The 22,209-nt window shown below is 59.3% G+C and overlaps 2 protein-coding genes and 1 non-coding gene across 45 annotated transcripts in view; 2 read left to right on the top strand and 1 right to left on the bottom strand.

Annotated features, from left to right (window-relative positions):
- Positions 1–7,918, bottom strand: part of IQCE (IQ motif containing E) — a 40,197-nt gene extending 32,279 nt beyond the window's left edge. For 29 of the 32 annotated variants that reach the window (XR_009492899.1, XR_009492907.1, XR_009492905.1 and 26 more), the window contains exons 1-2: positions 7,752–7,918; positions 502–549 (exon numbers count right to left, since the gene is read on the bottom strand). Coding sequence is in view for 22 of the 32 variants with exons in the window: in XM_015460522.3 (XP_015316008.2) it covers positions 502–549; positions 7,752–7,787 (84 nt within the window). In the remaining 10 variants the exon portion in view is untranslated. Of the gene's footprint in view, positions 1–501; positions 550–7,437; positions 7,623–7,751 lie in introns of those variants that run through there. The other 3 variants (XR_009492904.1, XR_009492908.1, XR_009492903.1) reach the window with 3 other exon arrangements.
- On the top strand, positions 3,915–19,986 carry BRAT1 (BRCA1 associated ATM activator 1). Of its 12 annotated transcripts, none has more exons than XM_024984973.2 (15): positions 9,517–9,743; positions 10,342–10,524; positions 10,610–10,752; positions 12,004–12,158; positions 13,964–14,111; positions 14,567–14,939; positions 15,225–15,341; positions 15,548–15,639; positions 16,421–16,539; positions 16,615–16,801; positions 17,009–17,082; positions 17,618–17,720; positions 17,840–17,938; positions 18,087–18,262; positions 18,566–19,986. In XM_024984973.2, exons 3-15 carry the CDS (start codon positions 10,626–10,628, stop codon positions 19,238–19,240), a joined length of 2,445 nt encoding a protein of 814 aa, XP_024840741.1. In that variant the 5' UTR covers positions 9,517–9,743; positions 10,342–10,524; positions 10,610–10,625; the 3' UTR covers positions 19,241–19,986.
- On the top strand, positions 9,568–9,622 carry MIR11980 (microRNA mir-11980). Its single transcript, NR_162263.1, has one exon. It is a non-coding gene; the product is annotated as a microRNA mir-11980 (primary transcript).
- Positions 19,987–22,209: the final 2,223 nt, after the last annotated feature.

Raw genomic sequence — 22,209 nt, 5'->3', positions numbered from 1 at the left:
CTCCACCCTCCGCTTCACTCCAAACGGGAAATCTCGCTCAGGACACTGAGATCCCGGGAGACTGGTTCAGATCCATGGATCCCTCTCACTCCCGGGAGCATCTCGGCCGTGTCCTGAGTGTTGAGGAGGAAATTCTCTGCAGAAGCCCTGCTCCTCAGACCGCGGACCCTGGAGTCCTCAGAGCTGCGGGGGCGGGAACGCGCTGGGCTCTTTCTCATACCTCCCTGCTCTGCTCTCTCCCCTCCACACAGGGCTCAGGGGCTGGGGGCAGGGGTGGGGGCGTGCAGGCCAAAGCCAGACTGCTGGCAAGGAGCTTGTGGTCAGCCTCAAATGCGCTCTGCTCACACTGACTTCTGTCGAAGTCCTAAAGTTATCGTCTCAGCTGTACAGATCTGGCCGAGGGCATCTGGAACCTGTGATCTGGCCCTGAATGCAGCGTCTGTGGGGAGACCCGTGGGAGTCGGCGGGTAAACGGAACACCAGCCCTCCGACTGCACTCACCGTGTCAGAGTCAGAGTCAAAGGTGATCGCAGACAGACTGTCATCCCCCTGGAGGAAGAGACGCAACAGTGAAACCGTCGGGCACCACTCGGTGCCACGGCCACACTCACAAGGTGGAAACGGCTGGGCCGAGCTGCGGGGGAGAGCCCCGCATCCAGCAGGAGGGGACAGAACACTCGGAGTTGGTGGCGGCCGGTTCGGTCCACCGCATCCGAAGGGACGGTGCAGACACGAAACCAAACTCTGCTGGTGGGGCGGCTCCAGCCCTGTCAGTCCAGCAAGAGTGTCTCCACAGAATCGACAGACGACTTGAAGTACAGTTGCTTTAAAAGATCCTTTTCCAGTATAGGTTATTGCAAGACACTGAATAGAGATCCCCGCGCCATATGGGAAGCCTCCATTTTTTCTCTGTCTTATAGTAGGGTCTGCTAATCTTGCACTCCCAGTTTATCCCTCCCCCAGTGAACGTTTCTTGATAAAAGCATTCCATCGTTGCATCAGAGCACAAGGAACTCACGACTGCACCCCGGTGAGAGTGATTAGGGCCACCCCGCACCACCAGCGCACGCCTTATCTTCGTGTACAGAGGTTCCTGCCTCTGGTTCCAGCAATCTGGCGCACGGAGCACAATAAAATCTGTACTATCCTCAATGCTAGCATGTCCAGGAGAAAAGGGAACTTGCTCAAGTGGGTGATGTGTCTGTGTTAATGTACTTAGGCTTACATCCTAAAAAGAGAGAAAGCAGAACGACTTTTCAAATCCTTTCCCTAGACTATTATCGTTAAGAGACTATATTGTTGTTTAGTCTCTCAGTCGTGTCCAACTCCTTGCAACCCCAAGGACTGTAGCCCGCCAGGCTCCCCTGTCCATGAGATTCTCCAGGCAAGGATACTGGAGTGGGTTGCCATTTCCTTCTCCAGGGGAGCTTCCCGACCCAGGGATCGAACCCGTGTCTCCTGCACTGGCAGGTGGATTCTGAGGTACAAACGGCAAACGACAAGTATACTGCAGAGCACAGGGAATTCTACTCGGGGTACCGTGGTGACCTAATGGGAAGGAAATCCAAAGAAGAGGGGACGTGTGAACAGGTGTGGCTGACTCACTTTACTGCACAGAAGAAAGTAACACAACGAGGTATGGGAACCATACTCCAATACAAAAATTTTTTAAAGTAGCAAATGACAGTTACAGAGGAAAGTCTTCATTTAACAAACTGCACGAGAATGACGTGGAAAGCTCAAGCGGGGGGATCAGGGCGGCGAGGTGAAGGCCGTCTCAGCCCCAGCGTCACAGCACAGGCCCGCCAGCCAGCAAGGGGAGCTGTGGACAGTCCCACGGGAAAGCGGCAACACTTTCTCGTGTCAACACTTGTCACAACTCTGTTCTGAATAAAACCGTGATGACTTTTCAAGGACCTGAAATTTCAACAAAGGAAGGAGGTGGCCTGGGGGGTGAACAAAACCAGGTGGGCTCACGCACTCCATCGCGTCCCCCCAGTCAGCCCCCGAGTCTGCTCCTCCCCGTCCCGCCGAAGGAACTAAACAAGGGGAACACTGTCAGCACCTGAGCTCACCGAGCAGCCCTAGACCCATCCCTTCAGCAGAGGCCACGCACAGTATCCGAGAAACAATAAGGGTCAAGGTCAGTTCTTCCTCTGCAAGCAGGACCGGAGCCTGCGCGGATTCCTACAGGCGCGTGCACGCAAACCTCGTGCGGGGGACTCTGGGGCGGTGGCTGGCGGGCAGTGCGGGGGTTCCCAAAAGGCCTGGGGCAGCAACGTGGCCCCGCGTCAGCTGTGCGAGGCTGGTCGCGCCACGGACCCCTCCGCGTCTCAGCTTCCTCGGTGACAAGGACACGTTCTCCCGTCGGGATTTTAAGCATTAAATCGACATTAACTAAGACACTGGGGGAAGAGACATACTGTCCAGAATGAGATGCTGGAACATACAGGGTTTTGATTCTCAGTGAATGGGGGGGAGGCAGGGATGCCTTCACAGAGGGGTCATCTCCCAGGACGGTCGGGTGAGGAGCCCGGAAGGCCCGCCCCTCAACCAACAACCATCTAACAGAAGAGCCCACAAAGCAATCAATCTTCATCGGTTAGTGAAGATAATCAATGCATCTTTCATTCCAGAAAATCTACTAAGTCAGGGGCCCCTTGGCTCCCCAAGGACTGAAGTGACCCGAGTGCAGTCCTGCAGGCGGGCGGGTGTAGTCGAGACCCCAGGGCTGGGTGCTTAGGGTGTGAGCTCCTCCCCGGAAACTGCAGGCTAAGACCCCCATGTCTTTGGGGTGGGAGCTCCATGCAGGGAGGGGCCGGCCCAGAAGGAGCACCGCTCAGGGGAGACACCCCTGCCCTGCTGTGCCGGGGACCAGGGGCCCTTCTCCAGAAGAGGCAGGACGGCAGCTGTGCCCGGGGGACTGATGGCACAGTGCCACCCGCCTGGCTCCTTTGCCAATGAAGACAAAGTGGGGAGCGAGCTGGGGCCCCCAGCTCCGGGGTCACGGCTGCAGAAAGCTCACTGAAGAGCAGCTGCTAGTCGAAGAGCCCAGAAGCGCCCTCTTGGGGTGGCAGTCAAGCCTGAGGGTCAGGGAGGCTGGGGGCAAGGATTGGAGTGCAGCCTCTGGGCAGACATGGAAACCGCCCCCGCCCGGCACCCAGGCCAACCAGAGGGTGTGAGCCCCGGTGGTAACCGAACCCTGGCAGAATGGGGGACCCTCCTGGCCCGAGAGCAGACCTCAGGGAACCAGGCTTAAAAACCACTGATGGGAGCTTCCCTGGCAGTCCAGGGCTGAAGACGGGGCGCTTTCACCGCAGGGGACACGGGTTCGACCCCTGGTCGGGGAACTAAGATCCCATGTGCTGCATGCCCGAAGCGCGGCCAAAAAAATAAAAAAGGAGTATGAAGACAGATATCCCAGGAGGGCTGGAGGACCACGGCACGTTCAAGGCTGCCCTCAGGAGAGACGGAGGGGGAGAACCACGCACGGGTTCCTAGCTGCGCGTGGGCAAAGCTGTAAACCCCTGAATGGCGACAGCCGCCTGCACACACACGCACACGCAGGGGCATGCACACGCAATGAGTAACGGCAGAAATCTGACTGACCCAGGGGGTGAAACAACCTCTGACAACAAGTGGCCTCTGCTGCCCCAAGGGTAACCCCAAGGTAGTTGGGCTAAAGGATTTTTTAAAAGTCTGAGCAGGGAAACAGGCTGCACAGTGTGGGGACGACAACTTCAGAGAAATATCAGCCAAGTCCCTCCCCAAATAAACAAACTGGGGGGAGGAGGCGTGGGATAAGCTGTAATGTATTATCTAAATGTTGCGGGGGGGGGCGGGGGGTGAGCTGCGGTAATATATTAACTAAAGGTCGAGTTTTCAACAAAAAGACTAAGAGATAACAGAGGAACAGGAAAAGTGCGACCGACATTACAGTCGTACAGGGAGACAGCAGGCGATGGAAGCTCCGTCTGAAGGGCCCCGCTGCAGGCTCGGCGTGTGCAGGCTTCAGGGCAGCCGCCTCTGTAAGTTCAGAGGAGGGCTGTGGTGGGGCTGGGGAGGACGGTGAGGCGGGACAGCCCAGTGGATGCAAGCAAGAGGTCTGGCATGGGGCGGGAGCGGGGGGCCTTGGAGCAGGTGACGGAGAACCTCGGGAGCAGGAAACGCTCTACAGATGCTCCTACCCTGTTCTGGAACCTGGAAGCCCTTCACCGGGGACCCCAGCACTGTACGTGCCCCGTGAGGTGCACGAGCAAGTCCAGAGGCGGCTCTGCTCCCAGTGCCTGCCCTCGAGGGTCTCGTCTGGTTGAGAACAGATGTCGGCTCAGCAGGGAAACCGCCAGTCAGCCAGGGCCAACGGCTGCCAGCCTCCTCGCAGGGCGCTGGTGCTGGTCCCTCCCACGGGACTGCGCTCCTGTGGACCACGGCAGCGGGCACCCGGGTGGTCTCAGAGCCAGCGTGTGTCAGGGGCTTGACAAACGCTTCTGTGCGTAAGAACCGTTAGAGCAGCGTGGTTACCAATAGCACAAGGTGAAAACAATGGAGGAAAAGCAAGAAGTGTTAGTTACTCAGTCGTGCCTGACTCTTTGCGACCCCGTGGACTGTAGCCCACCAGGCTCCTCTGTCCAGGAGAGTCTTCAGGCAAGAAAACTGGAGTGGGTTGCTATTCCCTTCTGGGGATCTTCCCAACCAAGGGATGGAACCCAGGTCTCCTGTATTATAGGCAGATTTTTAACTGTCTGAGCCAACAGGGAAGTCCAAAAGGAAGGGAATGGAGAGTTAAAACAGGAGTGTCCTATCAGGTTAGAACCTCTTGATGAAAATGAAAGAGGAGAGTGAAAAAGCTGGCTTAAAACTCAACATTCGGAAAACTAAGACCATGGCATCTGGTCCCATCAATTCATGGCAAATAGATGGGGAAACAATGTAAACAGTGAGAGACTTTATTTTTGGGGGGCTCCCAAAGCACTGCAGATGGTGACCATCGCCATGAAATTAAAAGATGCTTGCTCTTTGGAAGAAAAGTTTTGACCAACCTAGACAGCATATTAAAAAGCGGAGACATTACTTGGCCGACAAGGGTCCATCTAGTCAAAGCTACGGTTTTCCCAGTCTTCGTGTATGGATGTGAGAGTTGGACTATAAAGAAGGCTGACTGCCAAAGAATTGACTCTTTTGAACTGTGGTGTTGGAGAAGACTCTTGAGAGTCCCTTGGCCTGCAAGGAGATCCAACCAGTCCATCCTAAAGGAAATCAGTCCTAAATATTCATTGGAAGGACTGATGCTAAAGCTGAAACTGCAATCCTTTGGCCACCTGATTCGAAGAACTGACTCATCTGAAAAGACCCTGATGCTGGGAAAGATTGAAGCCGGGAGGAGAAGGGAATGTCAGAGGATGAGATGGCTGGATGGCATCACCGACTTAACGGACATGAGTTTGAGTAGCTCCGGGAGTTGGTGATGGACAGGGAGGCCTGGCACGCTGCAGTCCATGGGTCGCAAAGAGTCGGACACGACTGAGTGACTAAACTGATTAGGTTATTTTAAAAAATATTATCTTTCCATTTTTGCATGAATTATACTTGTGAAGACTTTACACATGTATTTATTTATTTTGGCTGTGCTGCAGGTCACATGGGACCCTAGCTTCCTGACCAGGGATCAAACCCGTGTCCCCTGCAGTGGAGGCTCAAGGGTCCTAGTCGCTGGACCTCCGGGGAATTCACAAGTTAGAGTTTTATTTTTTCATTTTATTTATTTAAAAAACTTTTCTTTTGTTCTTTGGCTATGTTGGGTCTTAGTTGCAGCACGCAGGGCATGCGGAATCTTTTTAGTGGTGACATGTGGGATCTTTAGCTGTGGCATGTGAACTCTTAGTCCTGGCACTTGGACCCTAGTTTCCTGACCAGGGGTCGAACCCAGACCCCCTGCATTGGGAGCGAAGAGCCTTAGCCACTGGACCCACCATGGAAGTCCCCCAAATTAAGAGTTTAAAAATTTTTTAAAGTGAAGTACAGTTGATTTACTATATTATATTAGCTTCAGGTGTACAGTAAAGTGATTTAGTTATATACATACTTTTTTCCAGATTCTTTTCCATTATAGGTTATAAGATATTGAACGTAGCCTGTGCTACACAGTCAGTCCTTGCTGTTTAGAATTCAGCTTTTTGAGATTCCATATGGAAGTGAGATCATACAGCATTTGTCTTTATCTGTTTGATGCATTTCTCTCTCTCTCTTTTAAACTGAAGTACAGCTGATTTACAACGCTGCGTCAGTTACAGGGGTGCAACAGAGTGATTCAGTTATACGTATACACAAACTTAGCTTTTAAAACATGTTTTTGAAAACGTAGGTATGGGAAGATGCTAGCAGTAAATTAAACGGCAAGAATTACAAAACAATATAAACAGGATCCCAAGTTTTAAAAGCCATATGGGAAGAAAAAATGTTGAAAAAAATATCAGAAAGAAATATACTAAACACTAACTGGTTTTCTGCAGGCAGTTAGATTACGGGTCATTGACTTTCTTTTCTGGGCGTGAATGACCTTTACAGTCACAGTGTGAGGAGCTACTTTTAAAGGTGAAGGAGCAGTAACTGAGACCAGCGCGGGCGGCCGGCCTTCCAGGTGAGGCAGGACTTGGTGCCTTGGGGAACAAGGGGCAGGAGCCCTGAGCCCCCACTTGGGGAAAGCGCCGGGCAGCCCTGCGGGTTCTGCCATCTCCTCCCAGTGAAGGAAGCAACCGTGAGTCAAGATCCCTCTGTCTGGAGCCCTCCAAAGCCTTCCCATTGTGGCAGGAGTGAATTCAGACCCGGAACTGCCTGCAAGGCCCACGGCTCCCTTCCATCCACACAGGTCGCCCAATGAGATCCCAGCAAGCTGTCTTTCGCGCCCTGGAACCCTGCACTTTCCCACCTCAGGACCTCTGCACCTGCTGGCCCCGGTGTCTCAGATCTTCACCCCGCTGCCTCCTTTTCATTGGGGACATCAGGACACTCCAGCTTCTCAGGGGCTGCTCCTGGCACCCAATCTAAAGCAGCCCACCACCCCGCCTCTCTTACATGGGCTGTTTTATTTTCTGCAGGGCACTTTCTGACTTGATGGACACGATCCGCTTTGGGGTTTTTTTTTTGCCTTGTTTTCCCTCACCCCCACCCCAAGTCCCGTCACCCCGCCACCGGAATGCAGTTTATTCACCCACAGTGGTATCTACAGCTGATGGCTGACGCCCCAGAAACAGTGGGTGAAGGAAGAGTTGAGAACACGCCCGCTCTGACCCGGGGGAGCGACCCTGGGCGGGCGGCACCTCCTCCGGAAAACATGCCCTGATCGGCGCCTGGGGTTCCTCCCTCACACCCGGCACGGCTCGTGTCCGTCGCCCCGTCCGAGGCCCCCAGCCCTGGAATCACCGGTGGGCGGGCACTTACGCAGTGAGCTCCGTCACCCCGGCGGGCCGCGATCGCAGGCTCCGCTCAGGCCCGGCTTCGCAGGCGCCAAGCGGCGAGGGCGCAGGGTCCGGGAAGGCTTCCTGGAAGCGGCGGCCAGGGCAAGGACGAGTGGGGAACTAGAGGCGGCTGGAGGCTGGGCGAGGGGCGGCGGCCGCAGGTCCGCTCTTATGCGGTAACAATAATGGCTTCGGTCACCGGCGGCCGCCGGCCTGCGCCCCTTCCCTCCGGCCCGCGCCCCGGCGTGGGAGGCATTGAGGGCGCCCCCCGCCCCCGCCCCCGCCCTCCGCGCTTACCGTCTCGGAGGCCGGCTCAGCGGTGCCCTGCGACATGGCGGCGGCGCTGCCCGATTGCCCCCGGGCGCGGCGGGCGCGGCCGTCGGGTTCTGGGGCTCCGCAGGCCACCGGGCCGCCCGCAGCCTCTCCGTGGGCCCGCGCGCCAGCCGCGACCCCGCTTCCATGGCAACCGCGCCAGCCCGCCGAGCCCCGGATGTGGCGAGCCCGGCCAACTATAGGTGTGCCCGGGGACACCCTCGGGCCGACCGGCTGCGCGCCCAGAGTGTGGGGCGGAGCTGAAACAGCGCGCTAGTACCCAGAGCTGTCATTAACAAATACTTAGTAGGTTAACGCTGAAAGGGACAGGGAGCCTGGGCCGTGTCCACAGCCTGCTAGCTCTGAACGCCTGGCATTGAGAAAACCATCTTCCTAATCTCGGATCTTAGGCTCAAGGGTTATGATGTAAAAAAAAAAAAAAAAAGAAAGTCGCTCAGTCCTGTCTGACTTTTTGCAACCCCATGGACTATAGTCCAGGGAGTTCTCCAGGCCAGAATAATGGAATCGGTAGCCTTTCCCTTCTCCAGGCGATCTTCCCAACCCAGGGATCGAACCCAGGTCTCCGGCATTGCAGGAGGATTCGTTATCAGCTAAGCCACAAGGGAAGCCCAAGAATACTGGAGTGGGTAGCCTATTCTCTGATGTAATGAAAAAAAAAAAAAAAAGATCTTAGGCTCAACGGTTATAATGCAGTCACAAGACAAGAAAAAAGATACAGAGTTTACACTCATTGTATTCAGTGTGTATCATGATCTTTGGGCCCGTTGGGCTGCAAGGTTCATTTAAACTATTAGCAAGCATAATCTGCCCTTTCTCTTCCTACAGGCTTCCAAGGGCATTTACTCTGTTCCTGTGCCCTGCTGTATTTTTCCAGCCCAATCTTTATTATCTACAAGAACTCCCCTTGTCTAGAATGTAAGCTCTCCGGGGCAGGGCTTTGTTTTGCTTCCGACTGTACTGCTGTCCCTTGGAACAGTGTCTGGCACACAACAACTGATTAATCAGTAGGTATTTGGTGCCTGGCGAGTGACTTCTCTGTGCTTGTGTCCTCTGGGAAAGAAAGAGCTGCTGTGAAGACCAGAGCGCCAAAGAATTGATGCTTTTAAACTGTGGTGCTGGAGAAGACTCTGGAGAATCCCTTGGACTGCAAGGAGATCCAATCAGTCCATCCTAAAGGAAATCAGTTCTAGGTGTTCATTGGGGGGACTGATACTGAAACTCCAATACTTTGGCCACCTGATGCAAAGAACTGACTCATTGGAAAAGACCCTGATGCTGGGAAAGATTGAAGGCGGGAGGAGAAGGGGACGACAGAGGAGGATTGGTTGGATGGCATCACCGACTCCATGGACATGAGTTTGAGTAAGCTCCGGGAGTTGGTGATGGACAGGGAGGCCTGGCGTGGGGCAGTCCATGCGATCGCAAAGAGTCGGACACGACTGAGCGACGGAACTGAACTGAACTGAACCAAAAGTGCTTAGAGCAGCTGCGGGTTCCAAAGTGCGCACAGTGTGACACGGATGGAGTCCGCACACCGGGCAGGTGGTGTGGGCAGGGACAGTAAACGCATTCTGAACTTAGTCAGGACGAAACCCTTCTGTAAGCGGAGGAAGGTGTGCCTGCTGTGCGGCTAGCATTTTGCTTTGCTGGCCGGCTCAGACAGGCGGGCCTTTGGCCGGTGAGGCCGCGCCCCTTCCGCCGAAAGCCACGCCTTCCAGGCGCAAAGCCTGCTGGGTTCCGGTGCACACACCTCTGGGCGCCCTGGTCTGGTGACGGATCCAGGCAACGGGCTTGGCGGAGGCTTGTCCCGCTCCTCCTTAGCCCGTTCCCTGAGCCTGGGCCTTCGGGGCTCTCAGAGTGGCCTCCAGGGGCGTCCTCCCCGTCCTCGCCTCCTCCAGTCCCGGCGGGTCGCGCGGCCCGAGGCGGGGCCTGCGGCGGCTGAGGGAAGCGAAGCGGGTGAGGCGCGCACCCGGGGAGGGGTCGCGGTCGCTGTGGAGGGCCCGGCGGGGTCGAGGTTAGGGGCCAGGGCCTCTCGGGCCGTAGAACCGCCTGGGGCCCACGTGCGCGCCCCTGGACTGGGTCCCAGCACCACCGCAGCCGCCGGCCTGGCGTCCTCCGTGGGGTCCACGGGGATGGCGCCTTCCTCAAGAACTTAGCCTGGCCAGGGATGGACAGACGGACGTCCCAGGCTTGCTCTTGACCCCGGCAGACAGAGTCACTGGCCACGCCATCCTCCGGCGAGAACCCTCCCTAACCACAGGACCGACGGGTTCCCGGGCCCCCTCCCAGGCCAGACTCGCAGGTGCTCTTGCAGTCCCCGGAGGAACCGGCAGTGAGCAGAGCGCCTTCCCCTCCACACGCTGCTGGCTGCAGGGCTTTCACACTGACCCTGGGAGGGACAGACAGAAAAACACACACCTCCCAGCTGGACTGAGACCCTTACAGCTCTGACTGACCAGCCTCCTACACGTGGCTGGCCCCAGAACGCGCATGCGCCCCTGGCTCTGACAGGCCTGCAGCCTAGATCAATTTCACGCTCGTTTCCTCCCACCAGAGTCCAGAGTTGGCTGCCTTTGAGCTCCTGAGGCCGCATGGTTTACCCCAGACTCCCGTCTCCACTGCCAGACTCGAGGGCTCCAGTTTGCTCTTGACAACCTCCAATCCTACCCCAGCCGAGGCTTCACTGCAGTCCTGGCAGCTAGGAGTTTTCCTCTGAAGAGTCATCACCTGGCCTGAGGTGAAAGTCCTGGGGCCTGGTGGGGCTGGGGGCTGCCTGTGACTAGGCGGGTGGGGTCTGGCCCTGCCTGACATCTCCTCTGCAGGAACCCCAGCCCCATCATGGACCCAGAGTGTGCCCGGCTCCTCCCGGCTCTCTGTGATGTCCTGGCAGACCCCAGGCAGCCGGTGGCAGATGACACTTGTTTGGAGAAGCTGCTGGACTGGTTTAAAGCAGTCACTGAAGCAGGTAGGGTGAAGGCGTCTGCCGACTCTCCCCGAAGGCTGGAGGGTGCAGGGCTCCCCTGTGGTAGGAAGAGGCCGTCTGTCTGGGGTCGTTCCTCTACATCTTAGAGAGTCTCCCTGGCTTTTCATATTTCCTTACCCACAAATTAGGGTTAGGGTTAGGGTAAGGGTATATAGGCTTTCCTGGTGGCTCAGTAAGGTCCACCTGCCAATGCAGGAGACTCGGGTTCAACCCTGGGTCAGAAAGATCCCTTGGAGAAGGAAATGACAACCCACTCCAGTATTCTTGCCTGGAGAAGCCCATGGACAGAGGAGCCTGGTGGGCTACAGTCCATGGGGTCACAAAGTCAGAAACAACTTAGTGACTAAATAACAGCAATGGGTGCGTGCACACACACATGCACACTCTTTTTGAGAATGTTTTCCATTATAGTTTATTACAAGATGTTGAATATAATTCCCAGTGCTACACAGTAGGCCCTGTTGTTTATTTTAAATGTAGTCGTTTGTATCTGCCAGTCTCAAACTCCTAATTTATCCCCCACCTTCCCCTTTGGGAACCATAAGCTTGTTTTCTTTGTCTATGAATCTGTTTCTCGTTTGCAGACAAGTTAGTTTGTGTCATTTTTTAGACGCCACGTGTAAGTGATATCAGCGATACTTGTCTGACTGACTTCACTTAGGACAGCGGCCTCTAGCTCCATCCATGTTGCTGCAATGGCCTTGTTTCGCCCTTTTGTGACTCAGCAGCATTCCATTGTATGTATGCGATGGAACCACGCATTCTTTATCCCTTCCCCTGCTGACGGACATTCAGGTTGCTTCCACGTCTCGGCTGTTGTGAGCAGTGCTGCTGTGGGGTGTAGGCGTTTCAGGCGCCGTGTCTGGAGAAGAATGCCCGTTGCCTGTGTGTCTTGCTGTAGCACTCTCCGTTTAAGACAGGATTACCCACTAGAGAGGCGAAGACTGTCTGCTGCTCTTGTTTGTGTCTTTTTTTATAATCAGCAGGCCAGAACTTCTTTTCAGGTTTGCTGGCCATTTGTATTTCCTGTCCAAGTCCCTTGCCTGTTGTCGAGGTGTTGCTGAATTAGAGTAATGAGTCCTTTGAAGCAGTTGTTGCAAATACTTCCTCCCGGTTGGACTGCTGAGTCTAACAGCCTGAGAGAGGAGGTCTGGGAGTTGCCAGAAGAACGATCCCTTTTGGACGCATGCATGGTGCCCTGGTAACGTGCGTCCCGGCTGGGCCTGTCCCCAGGCTCCAGTCTCCTGTTACTGCAGGATCACCCCTGCCTGGTAGAGCTGCTGTTCCATGTGCTGAAACCCCAGGACCTGAGTTCCAGAATCCTGTCCTTTGTGCTTCGCCTCGCAGGGATATTTGCAGCCCAGGAGAACTGCTTCCAGTACCTCCAGGTGAGCCTGGGCCTCCCAGTTGCATGACCCGCCTTCCCGTGCAGGTGCACAGCAGTGGGGGCTGTCGTGACCCCTGAGTCTCTGAAACTCGCTTCGCCCCCATACCTTGATGTGTTCCACAGGGTTTTTATTCCTGGGTATAGTCCTCCTTTGAAAAATGGAGGAATGGATTGGAGTGAAGGGTGAACTTTTTGGAATCAGACAGAGCTGGGCTTGGGCCTCTGCACCCTTTGTGGGTGCCCCTCAGATCAGCAGTGCAAGCTCCCGAGGCCCTGCCCACCCCAGCTAACTGTGGGGCAGACTTTCCAGGGTGTTCTACACTGAAGCCTGTTATAGGAAATGACTTCACATCTGATCATCCTTCCGTACATACCTCAGCGTTTCCAGAATCATCTTCAGGTTATCCTGAGAGCCCTGGCCAGTTCACAGGTCAGGAGCCATTGCCTCTGTCTCCGGGTGAGGAGACAACGAAGGCTCAGTAGAGGAACCCCACAGGACCGGCAGGGTTCACAGCGGACCCTGAAAAGTCGGGCTGCTGGTGTGGTCTGTCACACCATCTGCTTCTCTGGAAACAGATCCTCAGTCCCAATCACGTGGGTTTTCCCAGCTTCTCTGACTTCCTGGGTGCTCCCCGGTTCCCGTCTCTTCTTCTCCATCTCCTCTTTTTCCTTCCTACAGCCAACCGTGGCTGTGGAGGCTTAGCAGGCCACAGGCTGCCCTTCTGTCTGGTGGCTGGCCCCTGCACACGGGGACAAGGGACACGGCAGGTTTGTGCCCTGCTTTGCAGAGGGAGCCTGCCCTGTGCCCTGGGCCCCTGGCATTGGCTTGGGCTCCAGTTCCCTTTTCAGCTTCCTTTTCACAGAACCCCAGGGCTGCTTGTTAGTGAGATGCTCAGCACGAGCCCCATCTGGGAAGGGGGCATGCAGACAGACGACATGAGGCTGGGAGCTGAGGCTTGGTGCCCTGCCACTGGCTACAGACTGCCCCCAGGAGGGCTGTAACTTTGGAGGGGCCATTTAGATGACAGGTGGTCCCACAGAGGGCCTCCCTGTGGGCTACAACCAGCAGCGGCGGCCCGTAAGGCCATTGTGGGGTCAGACTCATCCTCCAGTGACTGAAAGAGCGTCTCCTCGGCCCGGGGATCTCTCACCCAGAGTCTGAGATGACTAGAGGCACCCTGTCCCTCGAGGCTGGGGGCCAGCATTTTATTGTCAAGATAGACAAGGCTCTGAGCAAGTCGTGGCCCCAGGGAGGGGCTCTGGGGGAAAGAGGCAGGCCCTGTTTCCCACTCACTGTACTGGGCCCTGTGGGGAACAGGAACCTCGGGCACGTGGCAGGGGGTCAGGGAGGCATGCTGTTGTGCTGCAGGTGGACACCCGTGCATGGATGGGCAGTGAGTGGGGAGTCGGGCACTGCCTGCTGCGGGCGGGGGGCAGGGGGCAGCTTCAGGGCAGCGGGCTCGCAGCTGGGTCGGAAGGGCTTTGAGCAGGTGTATGTGCAGGGCAGGCCTGGCACACAGGGTGTGCTGGGGAGTCTGGGGTGGGGGACATCCGGAGGAGGGCACGTCCCCCGTGTGCCAAGTGCAGAGCCCAGTGGGCTGTGGAGACCTGCGGGGGTCTTCGGGCACAGGATGTCATGGTCAGAGGGGTCATTTGGCGTTTTGGCCAGTGTTTGTTGTGGGAGGGGCTTCTGGAGCGGACTGTGACCAGTTCAGGGCCTGAGTGTGACGCCCAGCCCTCCCTCCCAAGTTCTCTCCCTGGAAGGCCGAGCCGGACTCACTCGGCTCCTTCATCCTCCACTTCCAGCAGGGGGAGCTGCTGCCTGGGCTCTTCGGGGAGCCGGGCCCCCTCGGGGCAGCGGCCTGGGCAGCCCCCTCCGTGCGCAGCGGCTGGATCCAGGGCCTGCACTCCCTGGCGCAGCACCCCAGTGCCTTGCGCTTCCTTGCCGACTCGGGTGAGTGCCCCGCCCGCCCCCCCGCGCCTCTGCCCTCCCCGTCCCCGCACTGTGTGAGCCCCAGGGCCACGCTGGGCCACGCTGGGTTCTTCTGAACGGGAGAGTGGCCATGGTGTCACAGGGCTGTTGAGAGGATGTGACTCGGGGTGACCAAGTGTAGGGGCCCCTCTAGGCTGTGTGGTGTGCTCTGGTTTGTAGGTCAGACTCAGCAGCTGGGGTGGCTTTGAGACTGGTTAGAAGGCTCCAAAGTGGCGAGGGTTCTCAAGCCCCTGCCCCGGGAACCCCCAGCTGGTTCCAGCCTTCGAGCCGGGGGAGGCTGGGCCTCCCACCCTGCCTCCCCAATGGGCGGGATTCAGGCTCTGAAGCCCCTCAGTGTCTCCAGCGTCCCTGCTGCCCCATGGCACTGTCCCAGCTGAACCCTGTCTCTCCCCCCTCGCCCCGTTGTCCGCCCCCAGGTGCTGTTGACACCATCTTCTCCCTGCAGGGAGATCCCAGCCTGTTTGTGGCCTCCGCCGCCGGGCAGCTCCTGGTGCGTGTCCTGGACTTGGCCCTGTGCGGACCCGCTGAGGGGCACATCTCCCTGCAGGCCTGGGACTGGCCGGCCTGTGCCCGGAAGATCGTGTGTCACCTCGAAGACTGCCTGCGCTCCGAGGCCACCCCGCGGGTCACGCAGGCCCTGCACGTCCTGACCACTGCGTTCGGGCACTGCCATGGCCTCTGGACGCAGGGCCTTTGGGTGCAGCTGAGCCCCCTCGTGGCCCGCCTGCTCGAGAAGGACCCCGTGCCAGCCCCACACGCGCTCGTGGATCTCCTCCTCAGCGTGGCCCGGTCAGGCCCCCGGGCGCAGCTGCTGGCAGGGGGTGGGGGGGGTGGTGCTGCTCGTTTCCTTTGAGGTCTCAAGGTGGCCATCACACCCAGGGCCGCAGCTCATTGGCTCCTCAAGAAGGCTGCCCCGAGTCAGGGGAACCCCTCAGGGGGTCTGAAAGCCCGCACACTGGGAACGACTTCCGGTCTTGGGCCGGGCACGCCCAGCACCACAGGGCACAGCTGCCCACTGGGCGTGGTGTGGGCTGGACAGAGGAGTGACGCTGGCTTCTGGGGCCTCCCCTGCAGCTCTTCCATGCTGAGCTCTGACCCTGGCCTGTGGGAGACGGCAGCACAGACCCTAAGCCGCCTGAGCCCCACGCAGGCAGGGCCTCTGGCTGCGGGGATCCTGAAACTGCAGGACTGGTAAGGGCCAGGGTTCACGTTTTGCGGGGCAGGCAGTGAGGTCAGGAACCTCCCAGGACCCCTGCCCCTGGTTGAGTGCAGTCAGGAGGCTACGGGGTCGCTGTCTCCCGGTCCCCGGCTCTGACCCCTTGCCCCAGACTCACTGGGGGTGTTAGAGGGGCAGCAGGGTGCCCGGGTCGGACGGCCTCACCCTGTCCTGTCTTCAGTCCCCAGGCGCTGAGGATCCAGGCCTTCGGCGTCCTCCTCCAGCCCCTGGCCTTTGTCCTGGAAGCCACTGCTCAGGCCCCCGGAATGCCAGGTAGGCTGTCGGGGAAGGGTGGGCGGGTGCAGGAAGGCAGAACCCTGGGGTCCTGAGCGTGTCCTTGGGGCTGGGGCAGGCCGGTGGGCATCAGGTACCTGGCTCGCCTCCCCACCCAGGAGTGAAGCTGGCAGGGCTGTGGGCTGCCATTTCGGCAGTGCCTCCCCACCCAGGAGTGAAGCTGGCAGGGCTGTGGGCTGCCATTTCGGCAGTGCCTCCCCACCCAGGAGTGAAGCTGGCAGGGCTGTGGGCTGCCATTTCGGCGGTGCCTGGCTTGTGTGTCATTAGGAGTTGGTAGGGCAGCGTCCCCCTCCCCACCCCGTGGCACCATCGAGGGTGGCCCCGGAGCCGCCAACCCTGCAGTCGGTGGTGGTTCCTGGGGCCTTGGCCGCGTGGAGCGTTCCTGACCCACATCGGGTGCCTGGGCCTGGCACTCGTCCTCCCAGACTGTCTGTTCTGTGATGGGAAAGTGGGTCCCCTCTGCCGCAGCTTGTCTTGCTTCAGTTGCATGGTGGTTTGGGGGTTAGACACAGGGAGCCCACTGTGCCCAGTAGCCCCACGTCGAGGGAGAGAGGGGCCTTCTGACCAGCAGAAGCCAGCCCCTGCACAGGCTGCCGGGAGAGTGGGACTCCACTCTAGAGCCCTGCAGACAGGTTCAGACCACATGTCACCCGGCATGGCCACTGCTCGGAGCCGCCCGCCCAGTCTGTGGTGGGACTCAGTGACCGGCAGCCTCAAGGGAGGCGCCCACTCATTGGGAGCCATGTCCGGTTGTCCCCAGGCTTGCTGGAGGGGGCCGCAGGCGACCTGATGGCCGTGGACACGCTCCCGCCCTCCAAGTCGGCGTGCGTGGGTCTCCTGTGCAGCGCCCTGGCCCACCTGGAGCTGCTGCAGCCCCTGGTAGGTGTGGCCCGGCCCGCGTCTGCCCTGGCAGCGGGACTTGCGGCTGGCACTGACGCTCCCACCCCGCCCCAGCCCCAGCGCCCCTCGCCCTGGCCCCAGGCGCCCCTGCTTGCAGCTGTGGTGGCGATACTCCGACTCTGCAATGGCTCAGCAGCCCCTAACTCCGAGGCGGGCGGCCGCCTGTGCGCGATGCTGGGGGGCTGCGTCCGCGTCCAGCGAGCTGCCCTGGATTTCCTGGGGGTCCTGTCTCAGGGATTGGGTAAGTGAGAATGCATTCTCTTGCACAGCTCAGGCATTGCTCAGTGGCGTGCCGGGACCGCTGTCCTCGCCTGTCTCCTCCCAGGAGGGGCCGGGATTTAGCTGCCTGAGGGGGTCTGTGCCCCTGTTCTCCTTGGGCTGACACCTCTGGGCAGGGGAGGCCCCAGGGTGGCAGGCTGGGCGCTTCATCCATCCACGTTCGTCTCAGGCCCCCAGGAGTTGGTGACACAGGTGTTTGCCATCCTGCTGGAGTACCTCGTGAGCCCCGACTCCAGCCCCACGGTACGGGCGGGGTGGGCGTGGGTGGGCAGGCAGCTGCTTGGGGCTCGGCCGGGCCTGGGGCTGGTGGAGATTGAGGGAGGGGCCACGGGAAGCAGGGAGAGGGCCCAGTCTTCCCAGGAGTTCTCTTTGAGAGACGGGTGGGCCTAACGCGCGGGGACCAAGCTCCCTGAGGTTCCCTGCGAGCCTCCCTGTTCCCACAGCCCCAGAGCTGTTATGCTGTGAGGTGGAGGGTCAGAGGTTCATGCGCTGAGCAGGCGGCGACGTGGGGGTGGTTAGATGGCAGACCTTCAGGAAAAGGCCCTGGTGGGCCCGCCTGACCCCGGAACCAGGGGTCCCGAGGAGAGCCGCCCTCCTCTTCTCCATCTCATGTTGATGCCCGTCCGCCTCCTTCAGAGGCTCCTGCCTCACAGAAGCTGGGCCCAGGTCCCCTCTCACCCTGCACGCCATCCCCATCGCACAGCCCAGGGCCGGGCGGGCGCGGAAGGCGCTGGGTGGGGCGGGGGCCGGCTCACCCCTGCCTGCTCTGCTGCACCAGGTTCTGAAGAAGGCCTTCCAGGCCACACTCTGCTGGCTCCTGAGCTCAGCCGCACCTCCCGGCTGCTGTGACCTGGAGCCCTATGCCCAGCTGGTCCTCGGAGGTGACCCTCGCTGCCCCGGGGAGCCGAGGGATGTGCGGGGCGGGGTGGTGGGCCGGGGCGGGTGGGGGAGGCCGCGGGCAGGGCCCGTCGGCGCCCCCCGAGCCGTCCCTCCATCCTAGAGCTGCTCTCCGTGCTGCGGAAGCGCCTGTGCAGCCCCTGCTGGGAGGTGAGGGACTCGGGCCTCGAGTTCCTGACCCAGATGACCAGACACCAGGGAGGTGAGCACAGGCTTCAGGGGCTGGCCTTGCCTTGGCACCGCCCCCCGGTCGTGGGAACTTGGGGCCCCCTTGGCTGCCTTTGGGGGAGCGAGGCGGGGCCGTGGACTCAGCGCTTGGTCACCACTGCTTGTGGCTCTTGGACCCCCAGGGCAGGCCGGCTTCAGACAGGCGCTGCTGGCCTCGGAGGTGCCCGAGCTCACCAGGCAGCTCCTGCAAGACCCCGAGAGCTACGTCCGTGCAAGCGCAGTGGCCGCCGTGGGGCAGCTGTCCAGCTGGGGGCTGCTCGCCGCCCCCTCCAGCCCTGAGCACGCAGCCACCCCGCAGGTAGGACACGGTGGGCCCCGCAGCCCCATGGCCCCACCCTGGCCAGCATCCTGATAGCCAGGGTGAAGTGGGTCTGCCACGGGTGTGGGTAGGGCCTGCGAGTCTCCCGCTCGGCCTCCTACACCCCTGTCACTTGGACATGGTCACCCCCATTTGACAGATGAGCAAGTGGGGGGCCCAGGGGCACGTGGCCTGAAGGAGGCAGAGCAGGCCGAGCCGCATCGCTCCCCCGGGGTCCCTCGGGGGTCCGCCTTGCCGCCCCCGTGCACGGGCCCCCCACCCTCCTCGCACTCTGTCTTCCAGAAGACCCCACTCGAGGAGCTTCTGCTTGTCCTGACCACGGACTCGGAGGGGTTCCCCCGGCGGGCCGTCATGCGGGTCTTCACAGAGTGGCTGCGGGACGGCTACGCAGACGTGGCCGAGGACCCGGAGCGGTTTGTGGCCCGAGTGCTGCAGGCGGCGAGCGGGGACCTGGACTGGGAGGTGCGCGTCCAGGGCCTGGAGCTGGCACTGGCGTTCCTGGAGCAGCTGCTGGGCCCCTGCGGCCCCTCCGCGGTGGCCCCGCCCGGCGCACTGGCCCAGGCCCTGCAGGCGCTCTGCCGGGTCCAGCTCTTCGAGTTCGCCTTCCGGTCCTTGTTTGACTGTGACCGCCCCGTGGCCCAGAAGTCCTGTGACCTCCTCCTCTTCCTGAGGGCCAAGGCCATTCCCTCCAGCAACTCGCAGGAGGCGGGGGATGGTCCCGACGTGACGTCCGTGGAGGCCGCCCTACGGAGGTGGCAGGCCGGTGAACAGGGTCAGCCCCTGGGGGAGCTGGCGCCCGAGGCCGTCCTGGCCGTGCTGAGGTCCATGGACCTGGAGGCCCTACAGGACACCCTGGCTGAGAGCAGTGACCACGTGGAGAGGAGCCCCCAGTCCCTCCTGCAGGACATGCTGGCCACTGTGGGCGTCCTGGGAGATAACGAGGCCGACTGCTACTGACCAGCCGAGCAGCGCCTCCCCAGGACCCTCCCCACGGCCCTCCCTCGGGCCCTGCCCTCCCCGGGCCCCTGCTGTGGCCCCACGGCCCTCCCTCAGGCCCTGCCTGCCCCGGGACCTTGCTGCGGCCCCACAGCCCTCCCCGGGACCCTGCTGCGGCCCCATGGCCCTCCCTTGGGCCCTGCCCGCCCCGGAACCCTGCTGCGGCCCCACGGCCCTCCCTCAGGCCCTGCCCGCCCCGGGACCCTGCTGCGGCCCCACGGCCCTCCCTTGGGCCCTGCCCGCCCCGGAACCCTGCTGCGGCCCCACGGCCCTCCCCGGGACCCTACTGCGGCCCCACGGCCCTCCCTCGGGCCCTGCCCGCCCTGGGACCTTGCTGCGGCCCCACGGCCCTCCCCAGGACCCTGCTGCGGCCCCACGGCCCTCCCTTGGGCCCTGCCCGCCCCGGAACCCTGCTGCGGCCCCACGGCCCTCCCCAGGACCCTGCTGTGGCCCCACGGCCCTCCCTCGGGCCCTGCCCACCCCAGGACCTTGCTGTGGCCCCACGGCCCTCCCTGGGACCCTACTGCGGCCCCACGGCCCTTCCTTGGGCTCTACCCTCCCAGCGGCTCTGGTCTGGATGGGTGCCCAGGGGACCTTCCAGGGGATCCAGGACCAGGCGAGCCCAGCAAGGTCAAGGAGTCCCCATTTTGATGTATTGTTGAAGAAATGGCTCATTTTCTACTCAAAATAAATGTCTTGTGACCGTGCCGGTGGGTCACACGACTCTGAGCCGGCCCAGGGGTAGTCCAGGCCCCTGGGGCTCAGAGACACAGCTGGGGAGGGCCCTCTGCACGGGGGCACGTGCTTCCTTGGCCTAGGGTGGGGGTTCCTCTGCTTAGATCCCACCATGCCCCAGGGATACCCAGGGTCAGAGAGCCAACAGCTCAGGCTGGAGAGTGTGGCCTTGGCCTCTGGGCCCTGAGGCTAAGTGACCCCAGGCCCAACCAAGCCAGATTTTCAGTCTCCAAACCCCCCAACTTTGTAGCAGTTCAGCACTCACAGGCGACGGAGTTGCTTGTGACATCAGCCGAGTCTAGCTCCAGGCTGGTCCTCGGGACTGGGCAGAAGGTACTTCAGCCCAGCTCTGCCACCTCTCGGCTGTGTGGGCCTGGGTGAACCTGCTTCCTCATCTGTGAAATGGGGATTTTACTGTCTGCCTCCTGGAGGTGAGCCTCAGTGTTCTAAAGCACACTGCACAGTCAAGAAATCTCAAGAGAAACTTAAAAATATTTTTTAACTGAATGAGAATGAAATTATAGCTTATCAAAATTTATGGACTGCAGCGAAGCAGTGCTCAGGGGGTATTTATAGCATTGAATACACATATGAGAAAAGAAGAAAGATCCAAGATCAAAGAACTAAGCTTCTACCTTAGGAAACCAGGAAGAGAACAAATTCAACCCAAAGTAAGGCCAGGAAAAGAAATAATAAAGGAGCAGAAATCAGTGAAAACAGGAAATTGATAGAGGAAATCATGAAACCGACAATTGGTTCTTAGAAGAAATCAAGAAAGTCAGTAGGCCTTGAGCCAGTCCTCCCTGGTGGCTCATTGGTAAAGAACCGCCTGCCAATGCAGGAGGTCAGGGTTTGATCCCTGGGTCGGGAAGGTCCCCTGGTGAAGGAAGTGCAACCCACCCCAGAATTCTTGCCTAGGAAATCCCATGGACAGAGGAGCCTGGCGGGCTGCAGTCTATGGTGTCCCAAAAGAGTCAGATAGGACTTGGCGACTAAACAACAAAGGCCTGTAGCTAGGCTAAGAAAAAAAAAAAGACACAAATTACTCGTGTTAGAAGTAAAAGCGTGGGCTTCCCTGGTGGCCCAGTGGTTAAGAATCTACCTTGCCATGCAAAGGACAACGGTTCCAATCCCTGGTTGTGAAAGATCCTGCATGCCATGGGGCGGCTAAGCCTGTGCACCCAAACCATAGAGCCTGTGCGCCCTGGAGCCCCTGCTCCACAACAAGACAAGCCCGCAGACCGCAACAGGGACTGAAAAGTCACCGCAGTGACAACCCAGTAGGCGAGGAAGCAATGGAAACAGTGAGAGACTTTATTTTTTAGGGCTCCAAAATCACTGCAGATAGTGACTGCAGCCATGAAACTAAAAGACTCTTGCTCCTTGGAAGAAAAGCTATAACCAACCTAGACAACATATTAAAAAGCAGAGATATCACTTTGCCGACAAAGGTCCATCTAGTTAAAGCTATGGTTTTTCCAGTAGTCATGTATGGATGTGAGAGTTGGACTATAATGAAAGCTGAGCGCCGAAGAATTGATGCTTTTGAAATGTAGTGTTGAAGAAGACTCTTGAGAGTCCCTTGGACTGCAAGGAGATCCAACCAGTCCATCCTAAAGGAAATCAGTCCTGAATATTCATTGGAAGGACCGATGCTGAAGCTGAAACTCCAATCCTTCGGCCACCTGATGGGAAGAATTGACTCACTGGAAAAGACCCGGATGCTGGGAAAGATTGAAGGCAGGAGGAGAAGGGGACAACAGAGGATGAGATGGCTGGATGGCATCACCAACTCAATGGACATGAGTTTGAGTAAGCTCCGGGAGTTGGTGATGGACAGGGAGGCCTGGTGTGCTGCGGTCCATGGGGTCACAAAGAGTCGGACACGACTGAGTGAACTGAACTGAACTGAACTGAGGCATAGTTACCCAGGAAGTAATGTTTGCAAACAGGTGTCCAAGGGGAGGGAAACAGGGAGCTCTGCTCCAGCCAGGCTCTGTGGCCATGCCCACCTGCTCCCACACATCGCAGGACCTGGGCGGCTCACCCCACCTCTCTGAAGTGCTGTGGGCTCCCAGGAGGCAGCGGTGGTCCTCTCCACCGCCAGGCTCGGGCACAGGGTGGGTCTGTGGACAGCCACGCACTCTGGCCTGTGCTGATTGCATGAGGCCCTTGGAAGAGGGTGTGTCTGTCAG

Source organism: Bos taurus, chromosome 25, assembly GCF_002263795.3.
Source record: "Bos taurus isolate L1 Dominette 01449 registration number 42190680 breed Hereford chromosome 25, ARS-UCD2.0, whole genome shotgun sequence".
Lineage (NCBI taxonomy): Eukaryota > Metazoa > Chordata > Mammalia > Artiodactyla > Bovidae > Bos > Bos taurus.
The sequence above is the reverse complement of the archived record's forward strand: the minus strand, read 5'-3'. Positions and strand labels throughout refer to the sequence as shown.

Coding starts and splice junctions, on each gene's coding strand:
- BRAT1 (XM_059881361.1), top strand. CDS start 10,626: ATGGACCCAGAGTGTGCCCGGCTCCTCCCGGCTCTCTGTGATGTCCTG. Junction 14,940..15,224: donor CTCCTCCTCAGCGTGGCCCG/GTCAGGCCCCCG, acceptor CCTCCCCTGCAG/CTCTTCCATGCTGAGCTCTG. Junction 17,083..17,617: donor GCCCCGACTCCAGCCCCACG/GTACGGGCGGGG, acceptor CTGCTGCACCAG/GTTCTGAAGAAGGCCTTCCA.